Here is a 17,751-nt window from a genome sequence, read left to right as displayed (position 1 = left end):
TTTCTCCCCTTAGCTCTACTTCTTGAAGTGCAAACTGCTTTAATGTGCTCTGTATAAGTGCTTTAAATACATTTAAAGGGAAGTATGGAATCTAATATAAGAGTTTTTCTCTCCTTTGATGCTCATATTCATTCAAATTGGTAGCAAATGTTCTCCTGTAGGTCTTCATGGAATTTTAAAACATTCTTGAGACAATATTAGCAGATACTTTAAATATTCTCTTTGATTCAGCCTTAGTAAGAACTGAAAGAAGGATGAGAGATCAAGAGTATTATTTCCACATTCTCTAATTTGCATGGTTAAATTCAAGGGAACTTTTTACCAGCTTTCTTTTTCTTCATTTTCAGACATTCCTCCCCCTTGTAGATGCCAACCACTCACAAATAAATAAAACTTTTGCAACTATTTTCCCCTTAGCATGGAAAATTCCAATTTTGGCTCACATAAGCATCTGTCGTCTTTTGTTGTAAATATGCTTCCCAATAACATAAAGGAGATACCTATAGGGGATATTTGTCTTCTTTTTTTAAACTGGTTGCCTAGCATATGATTCCTCTTCCCTTGTTTGGGAAATTCCCCACTTGGTGAATCTGAACAGGATTCAGATCTTGCCTCTCTCTCTGTAGAATCGGGGATGCCCCACCACTCAGTTTCCCAGAGGCCTTTGCCCCAGGACATATACTAGACCTAGCCTATCAAGCATACCCACTCCGAACTAGCAGATGGAATGGGGAGAGTGGAGCACCCACTGGAAGTCAGCAGGGGTGACAGATCATGCAAGCAGCATTTTATTTTTTACTATCTAACACTCAAGTAAAAATGAACATTGAAGTAAATTAGAATGATAATATGTGATAGTTTCAGTTTTGCAACAGAATATTAAAATCCCTAATGCATCTTCAATGTCATGCATTATTTATAGTAATTAACTACATCTAAATATTTTTATCTCCACTGGCTTTACAGTCATATATTGTTCATTTTAATATGGTGAGTTAGTTATAACACAGCAATTAGACTATGGATTGATAGACTCATGGTAATTTATAAATGTAAAATTGTTTTAGCAAGTTAGTCATGAAAAAGTCAACTGGCTTAATTAACTAGTGCATTCAATTAAGTAATATATTTTAGTAATTTAAAAAACTCTATTAAGTTAGTCAATTGTTTTGGCATTTCACAAAGCTGGTGTATGTGAGGAAGATTTTGGACATTGAAGAATGGTAACTCATAAGAAGGGAATTTATATCCAGGAAATGGAAACACTTTTTTGAATCTTCCTCTCTGTGTTTCCATTTCTATGCATTTTTGTATTTTAGCCTATCATCCTAAAATTAATTGTTATTAACTGATTTAGGGGAAGTTCTGTTTTGACCCTGTACCCAGGCCATATCCTGGGACCACTGGCCTGTAAGGAGACAGAAAAAGGCCGTTGAGTTTAGTTTTTAGGAGTGTGGTGCCCCTGCAGAAGATGGAGGAGCACCCAAAGAAGGTTTCTGGTAGCCAGCAAACCTTTGCCTGTGTCTATTTGAAGTTGAAACATTAATTTGAAAGCTGATTAAAAAGGAATAAAGGCTGTTCATTATTTTGTCTGACTCCCAGAGACAGTATTTTATATATCATAAAATTGGGAAGTACAAAGGTTTAAAGCTTTTATTGCTTTCTGTTTCTTCAGCCAACATATTTTAACATATTCAATTAGGCAATGTTTCCAGCACCACCACGTTGAACATTGCTTGCACTTGTCTTGATACCATTCATATTCCAGTCTAACTATAAACACTCAGCACCCCCACCTGGTGCAGAGGCTGGAGCTCATCCTAGCCCATCACTGGAAATCAAAAGAGAGAATGTTAAAGTGACATGATTAGAAAATATGTCCCATGAAAAAAGGGGACCTTATTTTGGCTTGTTTATTTGAAGTATTTATTTATTAATAAAGAACCGTTTGAGAAGGCTCTTTCCCTATAAATACTTATGAAAAGAAGTGGTTTTCTGCCATGCTTGTGAGGCTTCCTATATAAGTACATGACTAGATTTCCATAATTAAACACAACCACAATCAAAGACTGTGGTTATCATTCAGTTCTATTTCCACTGCAGACCAAATTAAACCTCTATGTCAGACCTGCAGTGAATACTACAGTGATAGACCCAGAATATGGGCTTTTTATTGCACTTGGGAACTTTTGTGAATCTGAAGCATTTTTCCTTGGTCCATGCTTACGGAGTTGGTGAGGACGGGAGGGCAATCCTTGATATTATCATCTGCCCACAGGTGGAGTGAGCTGTTGCCTGTGGAGGGGAATGTGGAGAGTCACAGAAGTATCTTCTCCCTCAAACAATTTGTCTGTCTATCCTTGCTGGATCTGAAGTGTTAGGAACTCTTCAGGAGTTAAAGAATTTTATCTGGTCTGTCCAAATCACAAACAAAGTTCATTAGTTGATACAACTATTACCTTCCAAAGCCATGTGGGGAGAGCAGGGTCCAGAAGAAACAGGGCACAGGGAAGAAGAACGGGGCTGGGCCAATCCTGGGAACGCTGGCCTGTAAGGGGACAGAGTAAGGCCACTGAGTTTAGTTTATAGGAGTGTGGTGCCTCTGCAGAAGGTGGAGAACCACCCAAAGAAGGTTTTGTGTAGCCAGCAAACCTTTGCCTTCTGTCTATTTGTGCCATAAGGATGGGGACACAGAGATAGGGAGGACCTGGTCCCAGCCTTGAGGAACATAACATCCATCAGGAAAGCAGACACAGTGCTGTGCTGAGGAATCCTGGCACTCCAGGTTTGGGGGATGTAGAGGCGGCAATCACCCAATGGAACGTGCCTCTGATTCACACGGCTGCCTTGGGTTTATGAGGTCAAAGGGGCTCTGATGTACAACATATTCAGACATAAAATAGTATGGAGGGGGCATATCACTGGTACCGTGCTTCTGCCAGAGTGCTCCCCCTGGAAAATGGAGCTCCGTTAACTCTTCTCAGCATCTGTGTCTAAGACAGTAAGGAGTATGAACAACCCTGGCTTTATATTCTGGTTTCTTTTTTTTATTAGTTCTGGGCCTTGGGCCAAGATATTTAATTTCTCTGAGCCTTAGTTTTCTTATCTGTTCAATGTGTAGTTTGATTTCCCAGTTCCCCTCACTGGGTAGCAGGGAGAATGAAATGGAATAACGTATATCAACATTCCTGGCACATGGTGGATAGTCGAGGATGACATACCCTGCATGCTCCATGCCCAACCCCGGTGCAACAGACTGATGACCCTGGCTGGGCTGGACTCTTGCCTAAGAGAGGGCCCAATGCCAGGGCAGGAGGGGGAGGGAGTTGTTCCTCTCTTACAGCCTCTTGCTCTTTGTGGAAGGGAAAATTAAATGCACCATTGGAGGATCAAGCTATTTAGATCCTTCAGAGTTTGGATCCGATTTACTTAAATGGCTTTTAGTTTGACTTCTAGAGAATTTAACTACCACAGTTTGGATTATAGCAAAACTTGGAAGTTATTGTTCACAGTATATTATCCTTACTGTTAGTAGTGGCATGATTTCACATTCAGATTGGCAAATGTGAAAGGACAGTTCACTGAGCCTCAGTGTTAATGGGGAGCCCCATGTTTATGTAATGATGTCGGGCTTTGTGTGCTGTACAGAATGTACAGGGGTAATTAGATGCTTCAAATACATGTCTAGACAGGGTAAAGCTCCGGGAGCACTTGCTCAACCCTGGGAAAAGCTATAGGTCGTCTATTTGTGACCAGAAAAAGCCCTCTTTGATTAACAAGTTAAATGTGGGGTTAACTCTCTGGTGCTGGATTTACACCCAAGAGGAAAATCAGATCTGATGAGATTTGACAGGACCAATCATTTGTAGAACAAGACTAGGTCTAGCTGTGTGGCCTGATTTGAGGGTGCTAAAAATAATGTCTCCCAGGTATCTTCCTACCATCCTGTAGGGGGCCCAGCATTCCCATTCTTAGAATTACATCTTTGGGTTAAGTCATTCTGATTTGAGGAGGCTCCTATAAACTGCAAGCTTGATGCTTGGGATGGTTATACATTGACCTAGATTGCTTAGTATTAGGGAGAATAATGAGGAAACACATCTCAGGATAGGTAAGTTCTAATATGAGGACAATAGGACATTTTAAAAGTTTGGAATTAAGTATGCTTTTTGAGGACAGTGTGCTCAGCAAGAGAGGTCTCAGGACAACACGAGGTCTTAGGGTGCTTCAGAAAGGGAGCAATAAAAGGTGAGGGGATTGGTGAAAGGGGAGGTGTCCTGTGTGGGTCTGTGCCTGTGCTTGTGAAGCAAGGGATAATCGCCTTTCCTCTGTATCCCAGTGCTTTACAAGACTCATCTTGAGTCCTGAGATGCATTATTTTGAGCAAAGATAAAAGTATCTCCAAACTAGCGCCTTTCAGGGTGCTTTCTGGTTATTGCAGTACTCTCTGTTTTTGAAGATTTCATAGTGTGTATTCTGAAGTGTACACATTCTTGCAGATTTGATGTACTTACATTCCACTTTTCCCTCTTGCATATCCTCCCCCACCATCTAAAGGCCTCTGCAGTCCCCACACGAATCTGTTAGAGTGAATGTGACAGTTGACTCATTGCAAATTGTTTGTCGTGAGATTGTCTTGCCAGTGGGTTCCAGCCCTGGCCAAGCTTACTATGGATTCAGTGAGACAGAGAAATGACAACTGGAACGTTCTTGGGGTAAAAGGGTTTATACTGCCTTTATTCTCCCAGTGATAGGTTGAACACTAGAATCACGTCTGCACATCTATAATCCACCTCTGGCTCTGCCTTTGTCCAGAGAATTGGGCAAAGCTCTTTATATAGTGACTCAGTCCATAACAGTTTATTGCCTATGGGTATGGAAGCATTAGCCTAGCAGCAAGCCAGTTACATCATCAAGTAGTTTAGGGTCAGGTGAGGAACCTGGCCATAGGAACTTCCATTTTTCCCCACAAAGATGATCTGCAAAGCTCTATTCCTGGTACCTCAGAGAGACCCTCAAGGGGAGGGGCCAACTGAACATGGAATGTGCAGTCTATAAGCTCCTACAAGGTGTCATCTAACCACTACTGTTATCAGGTTCTCAAATTGAAGCTTAGTGTTACTGTTGATGTTCTGGCATTGGCTGAAATTGTGTGTACTTTGCATCGAGCATGGTACTTGTAGCTTCATACGTGTATCTCATGCTCTTTGCAAGTTGTTAATCGTTAGTATTCCTCACAACTAGTTGTTAGGAGTCAGCTAGCTGCTAGTGCTTCTATTTTGCAGTTAGTGAGGGGTCAAGTAATTTGCCCAATATGGAACAGCTGGGGAACGAGAGTGCTGGGATTTAAACTTAGAAACATCAGCCTCCCTCTATCACTCTCTGCTGCTCTTAAGGGTATTTCCTTTTCATCTGGGGGGTTTCTGTTTTTTCAAAAAGCATGCATCCTAAGGAACACTAAACTTGGGGAACTCCACCAAATGGAATATAAATGGCTGTAGGAAAACAACATGGAGAAAGGATGCTGGTGAGACATCTAAGATGTGGAGGAATGTCACATAATTGTGTGGCTCATCTAGCCCCTTGTTTTGATCCCTCAGTGGCTCTGACATGGTAGGTCTGCTCCTGCTTAACTCCTTTTAGACCTCAGGCTTGGTCTTGTCCTCTGCCCACCCAGAATGAAGGCAGGTCTTCCCTGTCTTTGGAGTGGATGTGCCTTAGTACTGAACACCATAGCATAATCTCTTTTATGCCTTGTGTTTGTCATTTTTTTTTCCTGTTTATCTTGACACTCAAACCTAGGCTATGACCTTGGCTTTCTCCCCTTGGCTACAATTCATACTCCTCCTCTAGCTGTGGCTGCCCTGGGCAGATGTCCTCCCAGGATGCCAAGGGATTTCCTCCTTTGACCCTGCCCCTTGGGCAGTGCTCTGCTGCTTCTGTCCAGCAGTGCCAGTAAGAACCAGCTACGAAGTCAGGAGCCTCCAGGAGCCTGAGGCATCACGGTGCCTCCTCCGGCCTCAGTGGTGCCGGTGCTGGCCATAGCTCTGCGGTCTCTGTGGCAAGCTAGCACCACGCTGTCAGCCATTGACCACTTTGCAGAGGCTGGGTGGAGCTACTGGCCCTGCGCTCCCAGGCCCAACCCTACAGCTCGAGCTGCCACTTCCAGGGCCTGGCCAGGACTCAGAAGCTGTTGCTTATTGTGACTGTCTCAGTCTGGAACAGCGGAGCCTCAGGCAAAAGCTTATATGCTACCATTCAGTTAGAGAAAGCAACACCAGAGAAGCAGAAGTGGGGAAAGGGGAATGAGACAAAGAAGGAGGCAGAATAAATAAGAGAGCGTATTATTGACCTGGCTACTGCTTGCTAGCTGGTATAGGCTGATTGTTTGATTTTTGCAGGACATCTTCAGAGTGAGTCCATATAGGTGACTACATTTCAGGGGAGTCCTTCCAGGGGAAGGAAGGGAAAGGATGTTATTCACTGGCTCCTCTCCTGTCTTGGTCAAAGTCTTCCCAGGCCTAGAAGTGCCAGCTGCCCATCTCATACTTCATTAGCAACTCATACCTCAGCAACTACTGAGAAGTCCTGTGCGGGAGGCAAGAGGCGTGTGATGTACCTTTGGGTGACATGAGGGAACATGGCATCAATAGTGATACCACCTGGACCCACAGCCATGGGGGAAGCACAAACCATGTTAGATCTGCTTAGCTTGGCAGAGGGCAAGTGTGCAGATCTGGGTGATGGATAAACTGAATCCAGTCATGCCGGAGCATTTCAGTGTCAGTGCACCTTGACCCCTGAGCCTGTCTGTGCTGCTGGGAAACTTCTCTCCATTCAAGGAAATACTCAGTTTCCCTTCACATTTCCCAAGGTTGAGCATCTCTCTGAGGGGTCTCTCTTGTATGGATAGGGTCCAGCTGAGTATTCTTTCTGATTGGGGGTGTCCAGATGATGCTACAGTTACTGGTAAGATACTTTTCCAAGCATGAGACAGAAGAGCTGTCTTCGGATCAGCTGATAAATGTGGTATTGATCACATACTGAGGGCCATGTCTCTGGAAGGCAGAAGTACTTCATGGTCAGAACCTGGAGCCCTCGTTCAATCCACTGGCAGGCTGTGTGAGGCCAGGTACTACCTTCCAGGCCATGCCATGCCTCCATCTTGTTTTGGCACTGGTAGATGGCCTCTTCCATGCCCTACTAGACTGAGCATGGTCATTTATCTTCCTTAACACCTGTTGGATACATTCTCCTGACCTGGCCTTAAATGAGTCCCTAGTGGGGGTGATCTTGTAGTGACCACAGCACCGCCACCTCCAGGCTAGCCCAGATTCTGGAAACAGTTCTGAGGTCACCTTCTCTCCAATTGGGAAGTTTATATGGGAAGTATCTAAAGTTCTAGAGAGGCAGCCTGGTAGGCATACAGAGATTCTGTAGGTTTTGATTATACCAAATTTCTCTAACTTGACTAACATCGCAGTGAACTCCTATGAAATGGTGAGGCGTGATCTGGACTCTGGCCCATGTTAAGGAATTTGAATGCCCTAATAGTATTTAATACCTTCTTGATTTCTGACCCCACTGTGGCCTCCCTTGATCCAACTTATCTCTGCCTAGTGAAAATAAATGTTTCATACTGAGAGTAGGGAAGACAGTGCAAATGATTTTCCTGTTACTATAAACCAGCACTCTTGCAGAGCAGGGGGAGTTTGTTGCTCTGAAAGTGCCATATGGGATGTATTTCTCTAGGGGTCGGGGGGTGGGCTGGGGGGGTGACCCAGTTCCCTGTGGCCAGAAAAAGTGTTCTGTATGCAGACTTGTTTGCCTCATTTTCAACGACCTCCTGACTGAATTTTGTTTTGCTGGGAGTATGTGGGGGCTCCTTCCAGCTACAAGGCTGGAGCCCAAGCCTTGTTTCTGGAAAGGAAGTGATAGATGTGTGACAAAAAGGCCATTCCACTGACTTGATCAGAACAAGGGGGCTCTGATCCAAGTGGACTTGCTGTCTTTGCTGCTAAAAAACAAAGTAGTGAGGTTGGTCTAGCTCTCCTCTGAGCACATCCACTCCCTTCTGACTATGTCACTAACTAAAGCTGAGTTCTTGGCTCCTTTTCAAATGGGGAGAATTGAGAATCCCATGTTCTGTGCCTAGCTCCTGCCATTTATGCTCACCCTTCCCTTAAATACTCATCCCACCCATCTTGTCCTCATACACAGAAACAGAAAGTCTGGATTCCTATGCCATGGAGACCGACTCTGGCACCTGGGCTGGGAAGAACCGTCACAGAATGCTCAGGGGCACAGCAGCCTCTCACCAGGCAAACGCATCAGGCAACCGTCCCAGGCCCTGCCCTGCCCAGCTGTTTGCGGCAGACTGGTGGCCTGGGCAAGGGTGGTGTCCTGTTCTAAATGGTTACTTTGACATGCCAGCACCACGTAAGGGCGGGCTTCCAACACCACCACAACATTCACAAACTCATTTCAGAGCCTCCTGCCTTGGCCGACTTCACACTCCGTATTATTCTATCCACAGATCCTCCTGGCTTCTGACCTGGGTGCTGACTCACTTTCCTGTTTACAGCCTTGCCTCAACCCTCATTCCTGATGTTTTACATAGTTACTCTGGCAATGACCTTTGCTTCCCTTTTGACTAGAGTTCAGATTCTTTTTTGACCAGATGATCTGTGACTATTCTGGGTAAAAATATGCCAGATCTTGCCTATCCCCCAGGACTCTGTACCTGTCATGACCTCCTGAGAGCATTGTACCGGCCAGACTTGCCTTTACATGAACAGGGTAGCCTCAGTGGAAGAGAGGAAGGTGGAAGAATAGAGCAGGGAGGGAAAGAGATAGGAGGGGAGGATGCTATGAATGCTTAGCACCTTTGGTACAAACATTAAAATGAACACCAATCATTTTATGTTCACAAAGTTTAGACTTGTTTAATCTCAAAGAGCGACAGCAAGTCTTATGAATGTATATGAGAGCATATTAACTTGAACATACTGAACATACTGACTTGATACTGTGCTCTGTAGTCCAGCTGGAAGCCCAACTTATCATTCTAGCCACAATATTTTTTGACAAGAAATTCTACTTTTATATCTTAATTAACTATTCAGTGAGTACTCAGAGTGAATGAGATTGGTGAAGTTTGGGAACACCACGATTGCTAATCCTCTAACTGGCTATAGGACTTCATTAAGTGTCAGGTCTCCTCTGATGGTTACTTACTTCATAGCAATTATAGTTTAACAGTATGGTAGATTGATTTTTGGGATCCCTGCTCTGCTCATGCTTTCTTCTTTGGGAAATGTCCCTTACCTACAGCTCTGCCAAAAGCGTGGACTTGGGTAGCCATGTTATATCATATGACCCTCACCACAGGTGATTGGACTAGTGGTGAAAATTTGAAACTGATATTCAGTCCATCATCTGGTCAGTGACCAAGGTTATCTTGCTTGGAAATTTGAATTAATGGACATAGAGATCACTGTCAGTTGCTGGTGGGTTCCAGACTCTTAAGGTCATGTTGAATGAGGTCCAGAGTCAATTCCTCTACATGGCAAGCTGAGGTTGTGAGAGAGCAGAAACCATTTATAAGAGGGAAAGCTATTTGCAGAGAGGAGGATGAATTGGACACGCAGTGAGTTAAGAGACTACAGGAACTCGGAAAGAGAATGATGAAGCCTATGACTTTGGTTTTCCTGGTGCTTCTCAGCTCTAGACCCCAAAAGGTCTTGTCTATACTTAATTTCTTGCTTGTTGGTATCCATGAAATGACTTGGATCTACAACACTCACCTCTCCTGTCTTGAGATAAAATTTTTCAGGCTAACAAAACTAGTGTTCATTGCCTGCCTCTTTCTTTTCTTTTTTTGAGATACAGATTTCTGTTCCTTAAGTTGCAAGTTAAAAAACCTTGACTAAGATAAACTACTATTTAGGTGATGCCAGCAGTGGCTGGAGCAGAGTTGTAAACTTATATCTTGGTAATTAAGCAAAGGGTGAGATGTTTTCTAGTTGCTAATTTTGAAGCAGAACTTGATGTCATTCAAAGCTAGTTACATCCACTCTCTTGTTAATCATTTAGGACATTCTGGCTTCCCACCCCTTTCTCACTTGTGATAATTATATTGTCTTTATAGAATAGGTCTTCAGGAACTTGGCATTTATGGGAAGAAAAAAAAAACCCAACAATGGACATAAGTTTACATCAAAGGACAAGATTGCCTCTGCTAGTTTATAATGGTGTACTTTCTGATTATCTGCACCAGAGACATAATCTTGATTGCCTTGTCAACAAATCCAGTGCCTAAATAACTGGAGATTTTTATGGCTAGGGAAATTCTGGATATATAGTATAGGAGGAGAGGCAGGGATGAGGGCGAGGTAATCCACAGTCTGTGATCCATCTCCAGCAATTACAAGTTGCAGCCCTCATCAGATTTAGCTCTTAAAACAAACTGGTATTTATCTGGGTGGAGAAGTGTAAACAGTGGGCACCCTGGGAATGAAGCTGGGGTTGCCTTTTTTTTCTGAAATGAAAGAAAGGGTGAGAAGAAGCTGAAAGAGAGGGTGCTGTCTAAATTTGCATAAGACACCAGGCTAGTCTTGGGTAATCAAATCCAAAATTAAGTGGCATACTCTACAGGAAGAGTTTTTACAGTTGAGAGAATAGACAGACAGAAAAAGGAACATCAGTTGGAAAAAGGATACATAGAGAACAGTAGAGGGAGAGCTCATTTACAGCAAGAGACTATGGAGCCTTAGTCATTAGGCACGTAGGCTCTGGATCCGACTACTTGGATTCAAATCTCAGGTCTACCACTTAGTAGCTGTATAGCCATGGGGAAGTTTCTTACTTTCTTGGTGCCTTAGTTTCATCATCTATAAGATAGGAGTAACAATAGCACCTACCTCATAAGTTTGAGGTGAAGATTGCATAGAGCAATGTGTGACCCTGAGTGGGTGCTTCATAAATGAGAGTTTATAACTAATCAGTAAGACATCACCTAGTTTGCCAATAAAACCAGCAAGATTGCAGGAGACTGAACGTAAGTGTCCAAATTCCTTACGTGATGAGGGAATCCAATATATGCACTCTTTGACTGTGGAATGTGTGTGTTTTGGCTAAGACAAGAAATATTCATGAAAGGGCTACTCAAATGAAGACAGGAAGAGAGAGGCTTTCATATAATGAGAGAAAATAGATTGGGCTCTGGTCTGGAAAAATGAAGACTGACATGCACTATGATGAATTTTATGGACAGGAATAGCATGAATAATAACTTGTTTATGAAACACTGGAAAATTAGAATTGGCGTGAAAGACCAGTACTTTGAGGTGAATACTTGAACAGATGTGTGCTTGACTGTGCTTGCACAGTGAGTCGCTCAGTTATGGAGCTCATTAGCTCAGGAGTTTCAAAGTGATCTGGACGAAGGGTATGGGACGAAGGGTATGGGTTATGGTCCCTTAACCATCTATCAAGAGTCATTAAGGATGTTTGTGATTGACCCCTGGGTTAGTCCAGTTCAGGATTTGTAAATAAGTGATATTAATGTAGTATTTAGCCCTTTCAAAACACTGAACAGCTTTAATTCATTTGATTAACTGCAGTGATTTACTGAGCTGATTTATTTCTCATCGAAAGATGAGAAAGATGGCTCATGTTGAAGGTTCTGATGTGCATTGCCACCCAGAAACACTGAAATCAAATTAATTCAGTTTGAAAGTTTAATATACATGGTTCACTTTTACTCATAACATTTTGAGACCAGAGAATTTTTAGTTATTTTTTGAGTTCAGGATTGATATTGTGAATAAATTAAGGAAATAAAAGTTTTTTTTGTTATCGTTTTGTTTTTATACAATCCACCAAGGTGACACTTTGTTAGTAAAACAGCTTATTCCTATATTTATTTTATTTTTAGAGTAGTTATTCATAAAAAACAATTCTAGAGCTATAAGCTAATTTAGAGATCATCTTTTTCAGTTGCTCATTTCACAGCTGAAGGTGACATACACACAGTGGCAACACTTGGTCTGAAGCCCAAATTCTATGTAACCTTGTCTATTTTCTTTCCCATCAGGCTGCTTCCCCCAGAGGATCAGGGTGATTGTAATTGAGCTTATTTCTGTGTACACACAAACTCAAATGTGTTATGCTCTATCTTGGAGCACCCAGAACAGATTTACTATGAAACCAGTGAGGCTTTCGTTTCAGGGCCCCTCACTTGTATGAGCCTTGAATTGGAGAGAAGCTAGACTGCAACCAGGAAACATTTCCATAGAGCATTTCTGGTAAATGACCTTAAGAGATGGACTTGACTTTCAAAGGCTTCAGTAATTTGTTGTGATCTTTTTCACATTATAAAAATACAAAACTCACTTTTGCACCTATTTTCTATTTGTAATTTTGTATTGTTTTCTTTAAAGAAGTACCCTCCCCAGGTTCCAAGATCATATAAAATTTCAGAATCTGTGAAACCTGGATCTGCTGATGCCCATAGATATAATCTGTTGGGAATTTCATTTTAATATTTGGGATACTTATTTTTAAGCAATTTTTATTTAAAAATTGAATACATTTAAATTACTTTTATATTAATATTTTACTTTAATTTTTACTATAGTAATGAACTAGTTAAAGAAAAGGTTGTATTAAGATATTTAAATAAAATCGCAGTTCCTTTCCCCATCTTGCTCTACCCATCAGTTTTATTCTCTTGAGCCAACCCGTTTAATTTTTTAGATATTTTCCCCTACTGTTTACCTCTATTTTTTAATAACTTTCTTTCTTAAATGATCCACTTTATATCAGTTTACAATGATCTAAAGATTTATATAGGTAATACAATGGTATTGCATTATTATATTTATATAGTGACTTCCTTATAATAGTAGCTAAGGATTTAACTTTGTTATTCCAAACAATCCTTTGTCTCCTCCCATTTCCCCAAAATAGTTAAAGCACACAGTTTTTGGTTACCTCAATCATCACTATTTATATTATGATGACTGTTGTGAATATTATTTATAGCAAAAGCAAGTAATATCTTATGGCATCCTTTCTTGTACATCTTTTTGTCTTGGAGTTAATAATTATCTCATTTCCTTTTGCTCAGTTTTCCTTATTATCTTTCTGAAAAACTATCTTTCCATTCTTTTCATTTAGCCTTTTATTTTTCTTAGCATTCATAGTTACTTTGTTTTTTCTTTTGCTTAATTTTATGTGTATCTAGCCAAATACATCATCAGAACTGCCCATCATTTATTCTATCAGTATCAGTATTATTTGTGGAAGTGCTCAAATATGTCAGTTAATCTTCCACCTCACCTTCTTGCCTGCCCTCTCCCCGAGACCACCTCTCGCCATGACCCTTCATCCTCCTGCTCCTGTGTGGACTGATTGTCTTCTAATATCTGGAAATTTCATATGATAAGCTTTTGGTGAGAATGTTTGGTGAGGATGACACTCAGTGGGCCTTTCCTAAATCTTAGGGAATTGTCTACTCATTATAAGCAATTTTATAGAAGCAAATTTTGAAAGTGTAAGTATCCAGTACCACATAAAGAGTGCCTTCATTTTCTAACTCACTAGGTTTACACAGTAGGGAAGATAATTCTCCTAATAATGGATAAAGTACCATATCTGGATGCCAAAAATCCTAAAAGTAGGGTTTGCTAATATATAATTCATTTCCTATTTTTTGACATGTATATTAACCTTAGTGTGAAGTATCTGAATTTTGAATTCCAGATAATTATTAAGAATATATTCCCAGATAATTTCTTGCTACTCTCAAACTCATAATGGCACTTGCCACTATGAAAACTAAATATGATTAGAAAACACATGATATATTTTAAGAAATATGCAAAAATTTTTTAATACTATTGTTAGCTTCATTAGAACATTACACAATAATAGAGAATTAACTCTACTAGTTCCAATAACAACTGTTTTTCCCCGCAGTACTTTATATCTACACAATACAGTTGTCCCTTGAACAACATGGGTTTGAGCAGTGTGGGATCACTTACACACAGATTTGTTTCAATAAATACATTGGAAATTTTTTTTGGAGATATGTGACTATTTGAAAAGAAGGTTCTTTTTTCTAGCTTACTTTATTGTAATGTATATACTTTACAATATATGTACCTTATTGCATTTGTATATAATACACAAAATATAAAAATTTCTGTTAATCAAATATTTATGTTATCAATAAGACTTCTGGTCAACAGTAGGTTGTTAGCAGTTAAATTTTTGGGGAGTCAAAAGTTATATGTGGATTTTGACTCTGCTGGGAGTCAGTGCTCCTAACCCCTGCATTGTTCAAGGGTCGGTTGTATTTGGTTAATTGTACTGTGTACCACAATGTAGGCCAATAGCATTATTTTACTTTACTGAAGTAGAAATTAAGGCCATTGCAATTAATTATTAGGTTTTCTTATGGGGACTTCTTATTCTCATATAATTCATCTCCCTGTAAAGATTTTTCAATGTGTTTCAATATATTTTAATTCCATTCCATTTTGAGGTTGTTGCAAGTCAAGTAGCAGGCTGTTCAATTGAATTTTTATAAAATATAGCTCTATACCTTCATTTGATTTTATTTCCTGAGGACGTCACTGTAAGAAAAAATGTTTTTAAATCCTTAAGATTTTGGTTGAAACACTCAGTCCTGATAACCTTACAAGCAAAGATTAAATGTGCATTAAATCCTCCTCCCAGAATGCACAGCTATTGGAATGCCCCTGGCCTCTGTCTAGACCTGGAGCTTTGAAGTAACTGCACATCTCAGGATGCACCACCCATTCACCCTTCCTTTTCTGTCTTCAGTAGTATTGTCCACTGAAAGTTGTGGACAAAGGATTGGTGAATCTCCAGGAGCAGGTGTGGTCTGCCCTGTTCGCCTAAGATTTTTTTTCCAGTTACGGTATTGGGTGGTGATGGAATTGACACTGAGGAGTGGCGGGAACAGATAAACACCTACTGGAGATTATGGCAGGATTCCTGGCTATTTATTGAAGGTGTGGTTGCTCATTCCCTGCTTGATGTTCCAAGAGTAGTAAAATTGAAGGTGCTTTTCTAATATCTCTATTTCATTCAAGTTACTTCTGTGTGTATAGAGTATTAGTGGGTGATCTGGTGCAGTAACTCATTTCCATCAGTGTTGTGGGACTTTTCCCTGGTTTTTAGTGTGTGTGATTGATTCTAAACTTATTCTGTAGGGATGCTGTACATTTCTCCTGCAATCTTGGATGATTTTGCTATTTGGGAGTTTTGTATAAGGGGTTTCCTGGCTCTTTTGTTTATGTTGTATTACTGGAAGCTTATCCAAAAATAAATGTGTTTACTCAATCGACTAAGAAAATTTTCTGTTTCTTTTATCAGTTAGATTCAACATCACTTCTTTCTGAGAAACAGTTAAGGTGTCTTCTGGATGAATGCACATTCAAGCAAAAATCCATGATTAGACTTTCTTATGAAAGAGAAAAGAAAGACATTGAGGATGTAACACCTGAGTATCCTCAGCTTTCCAGAACTATCCTCTCTGAGTTAGTAACTGAGTCAGAAATAAAAGTTGAAGGCCCTGAGGTAGAAGACACAAATATGTCTGAAAATGCAGAATGTGAAACATCTAGAGGCTACTATCTCACCAAAGCTTTGACTGGGCATGACATGACACAGGCTCTTGTCATCGAAGCAGAGAATAAAAAGTGCCTCCAGTTTTTCAAGGACAATGTTGTTAGTGACACAAAAGACTATTTTATGTCGAAGACTCTTGGCATTGGGAGACTGAAAAGGCCCTCTTTTTTGGATGATCCACTGTATGGCATCAATGTGAGCCTTTCATCTGAAGACAAACATCTGAAACTCAGCCTTCCAGAGAAACCAAAAACAGGTAAGGCTTGGAGAGAATGTGTGTTTTGGTGAATAATTCTTACTAAGCATCTCAACATAAAGGTATTATCATTTAAAGTAGAATAAGATAAGAAAGTATGTTTGTAAGTCAGATGGTATCAACAGCATGCATACGTAAGAACGTATTTATCAATGTTCATATGAAATTAAGGTTGAGATTTAGTACTCTTGTGAAATATATCATTCTTGATGGTAATGCATGCATATTCTTGATGGTTATCCAGAAAACAATCTTGATTTCAGAAGAAAAGAGAAATTAGTTTGAATGGATACAAATAGTTCACATCGATTTGCTTAGCATTTCAACTTCCAAACTTCAGTGATGACAATTTGTCCTAAGGAATGAATTTGTAAAATACAATTATATTATTGTGGTTCTATTAGTTTCTATACAAACTTCCCATCCCAGCTGCTTATAAATTCTCAGGTAGTTGTCTTGATTCAATGTTGCATCTTACAATGGTATAGGGTACAAAACTATGGGCAGTTTTTGACATAAGCAAATATTCAATGCTTTATATTAGAAGTCTAAAATAGTCTGTGGTATATTTGGTGAGTCTATTTAAATAGCTTCAACTTTTCCTCTACTGTAGATTATTCTAAAATATGTTGTTATTAAATCTATATTTATCTCCTGATCTTTTACCTATTTAATCTATAATCGATTAATTCTGAACTAACACTTCAGTCTCATATTTCTAACTGCTGGCTAGACAACTCCATCTGGATATGTTCTCAAATTGATTTCCTCATCTTTCCCTCTCAACTCAGATTTTGCTCCTCACCTTTGTTTCCTCAACTACCCAGGCTCAAAGTCTGAGTTGTTATTGAATCTTCTCTCTCTCTTCTTCCCACTTTCAGTCTTCAGATATCGTTGGTTTTACTCCTGCAGAGACTCCCCACCCTTCCCTTCCTTACTCTTCTTACTTCCTCAACTGGACCAATGTGGTAACTCTGCCCCCATCAGTCCTCCCGTCCTCTGGTCTCTCTCCACCTCCGGCCATTGTTGACCACCACTAAATGAATTACCCCGAAGTACAGCTTTGATCATCACACTTCCCAGCTCACAAAGCTTCTATGGCTCTCAGTGCCTATTGAATGAAATCTGATTTATTTCCCTAGCTGTTCAAGGCCTTCATGATCTGACCTCAAGTTCTCTTCCCAATCTCTTAACTAGTTCTCTAAATGTTATTCAGGTATAGCTAATCTGGTCTCAGGATTTCCAGTGCTTTCCTGTGCCTCTACTGTTGCTTAGCCTTGTTTCTTATCTGGAATGTTCAGTTATCCCTTCAATGGCAATTGAATTACAACCCTATTCTCTCTGAATGTCATCTTCCCTGATCCCCTCTTTAAACATTTTATTTCTTCTCTGAATGTCCCAAGAGCACTGGTCCCTGTTGAATCATTTTGTACACACAGTCTCAGTGCTGTTCTTCACATACACACATTTTCTTCTTTAAGATTGTGTAGCCTTTTTGAGGACTATCTTCTGATAAACACTGTTACATCTTCTGTGATATCCAAATAAATAAATAGGAGAATTTAAATTATCCAGTTTTAGAATAAATACTGAAAATATGGCTCACATTTATTCTTTATATTATGAATGAAAACAGGTGGTATTGCTTAAGAATTATATAAGCTTCACATTCTATATAAAGATTTGGAACTCTTTTTCCCTTTTTTAATGACATTTCACAAGCTAAAAACTTCTCTTACAACATGCAATTCAATTAGCAGGTATATTTTGCCACCCACACCATGGATCTTCATTTAATAAATTAAATTAAAAAAATTTTAAATCAGGTG

The 17,751-nt window shown here is 40.1% G+C and overlaps 1 protein-coding gene across 4 annotated transcripts in view; it reads left to right on the top strand.

Annotated features, from left to right (window-relative positions):
* FSIP1 (fibrous sheath interacting protein 1) overlaps window positions 1–17,751 on the top strand; it is a 194,109-nt gene that overhangs the window by 148,024 nt on the left and 28,334 nt on the right. For 2 of the 4 annotated variants that reach the window (XM_057488661.1, XM_036923914.2), the window contains exon 11: window positions 15,412–15,922. The exons of the other annotated variants lie outside the window; for them this stretch is intronic. In XM_057488661.1, the coding sequence (XP_057344644.1) occupies window positions 15,412–15,922 (511 nt within the window). The remainder of the gene's footprint in view (window positions 1–15,411; window positions 15,923–17,751) is intronic. 4 annotated transcript variants of the gene reach the window in all.

Source organism: Manis pentadactyla, chromosome 11 (genome assembly GCF_030020395.1).
Source record: "Manis pentadactyla isolate mManPen7 chromosome 11, mManPen7.hap1, whole genome shotgun sequence".
Taxonomy (NCBI): domain Eukaryota; kingdom Metazoa; phylum Chordata; class Mammalia; order Pholidota; family Manidae; genus Manis; species Manis pentadactyla.
The sequence above is the reverse complement of the archived record's forward strand: the minus strand, read 5'-3'. Positions and strand labels throughout refer to the sequence as shown.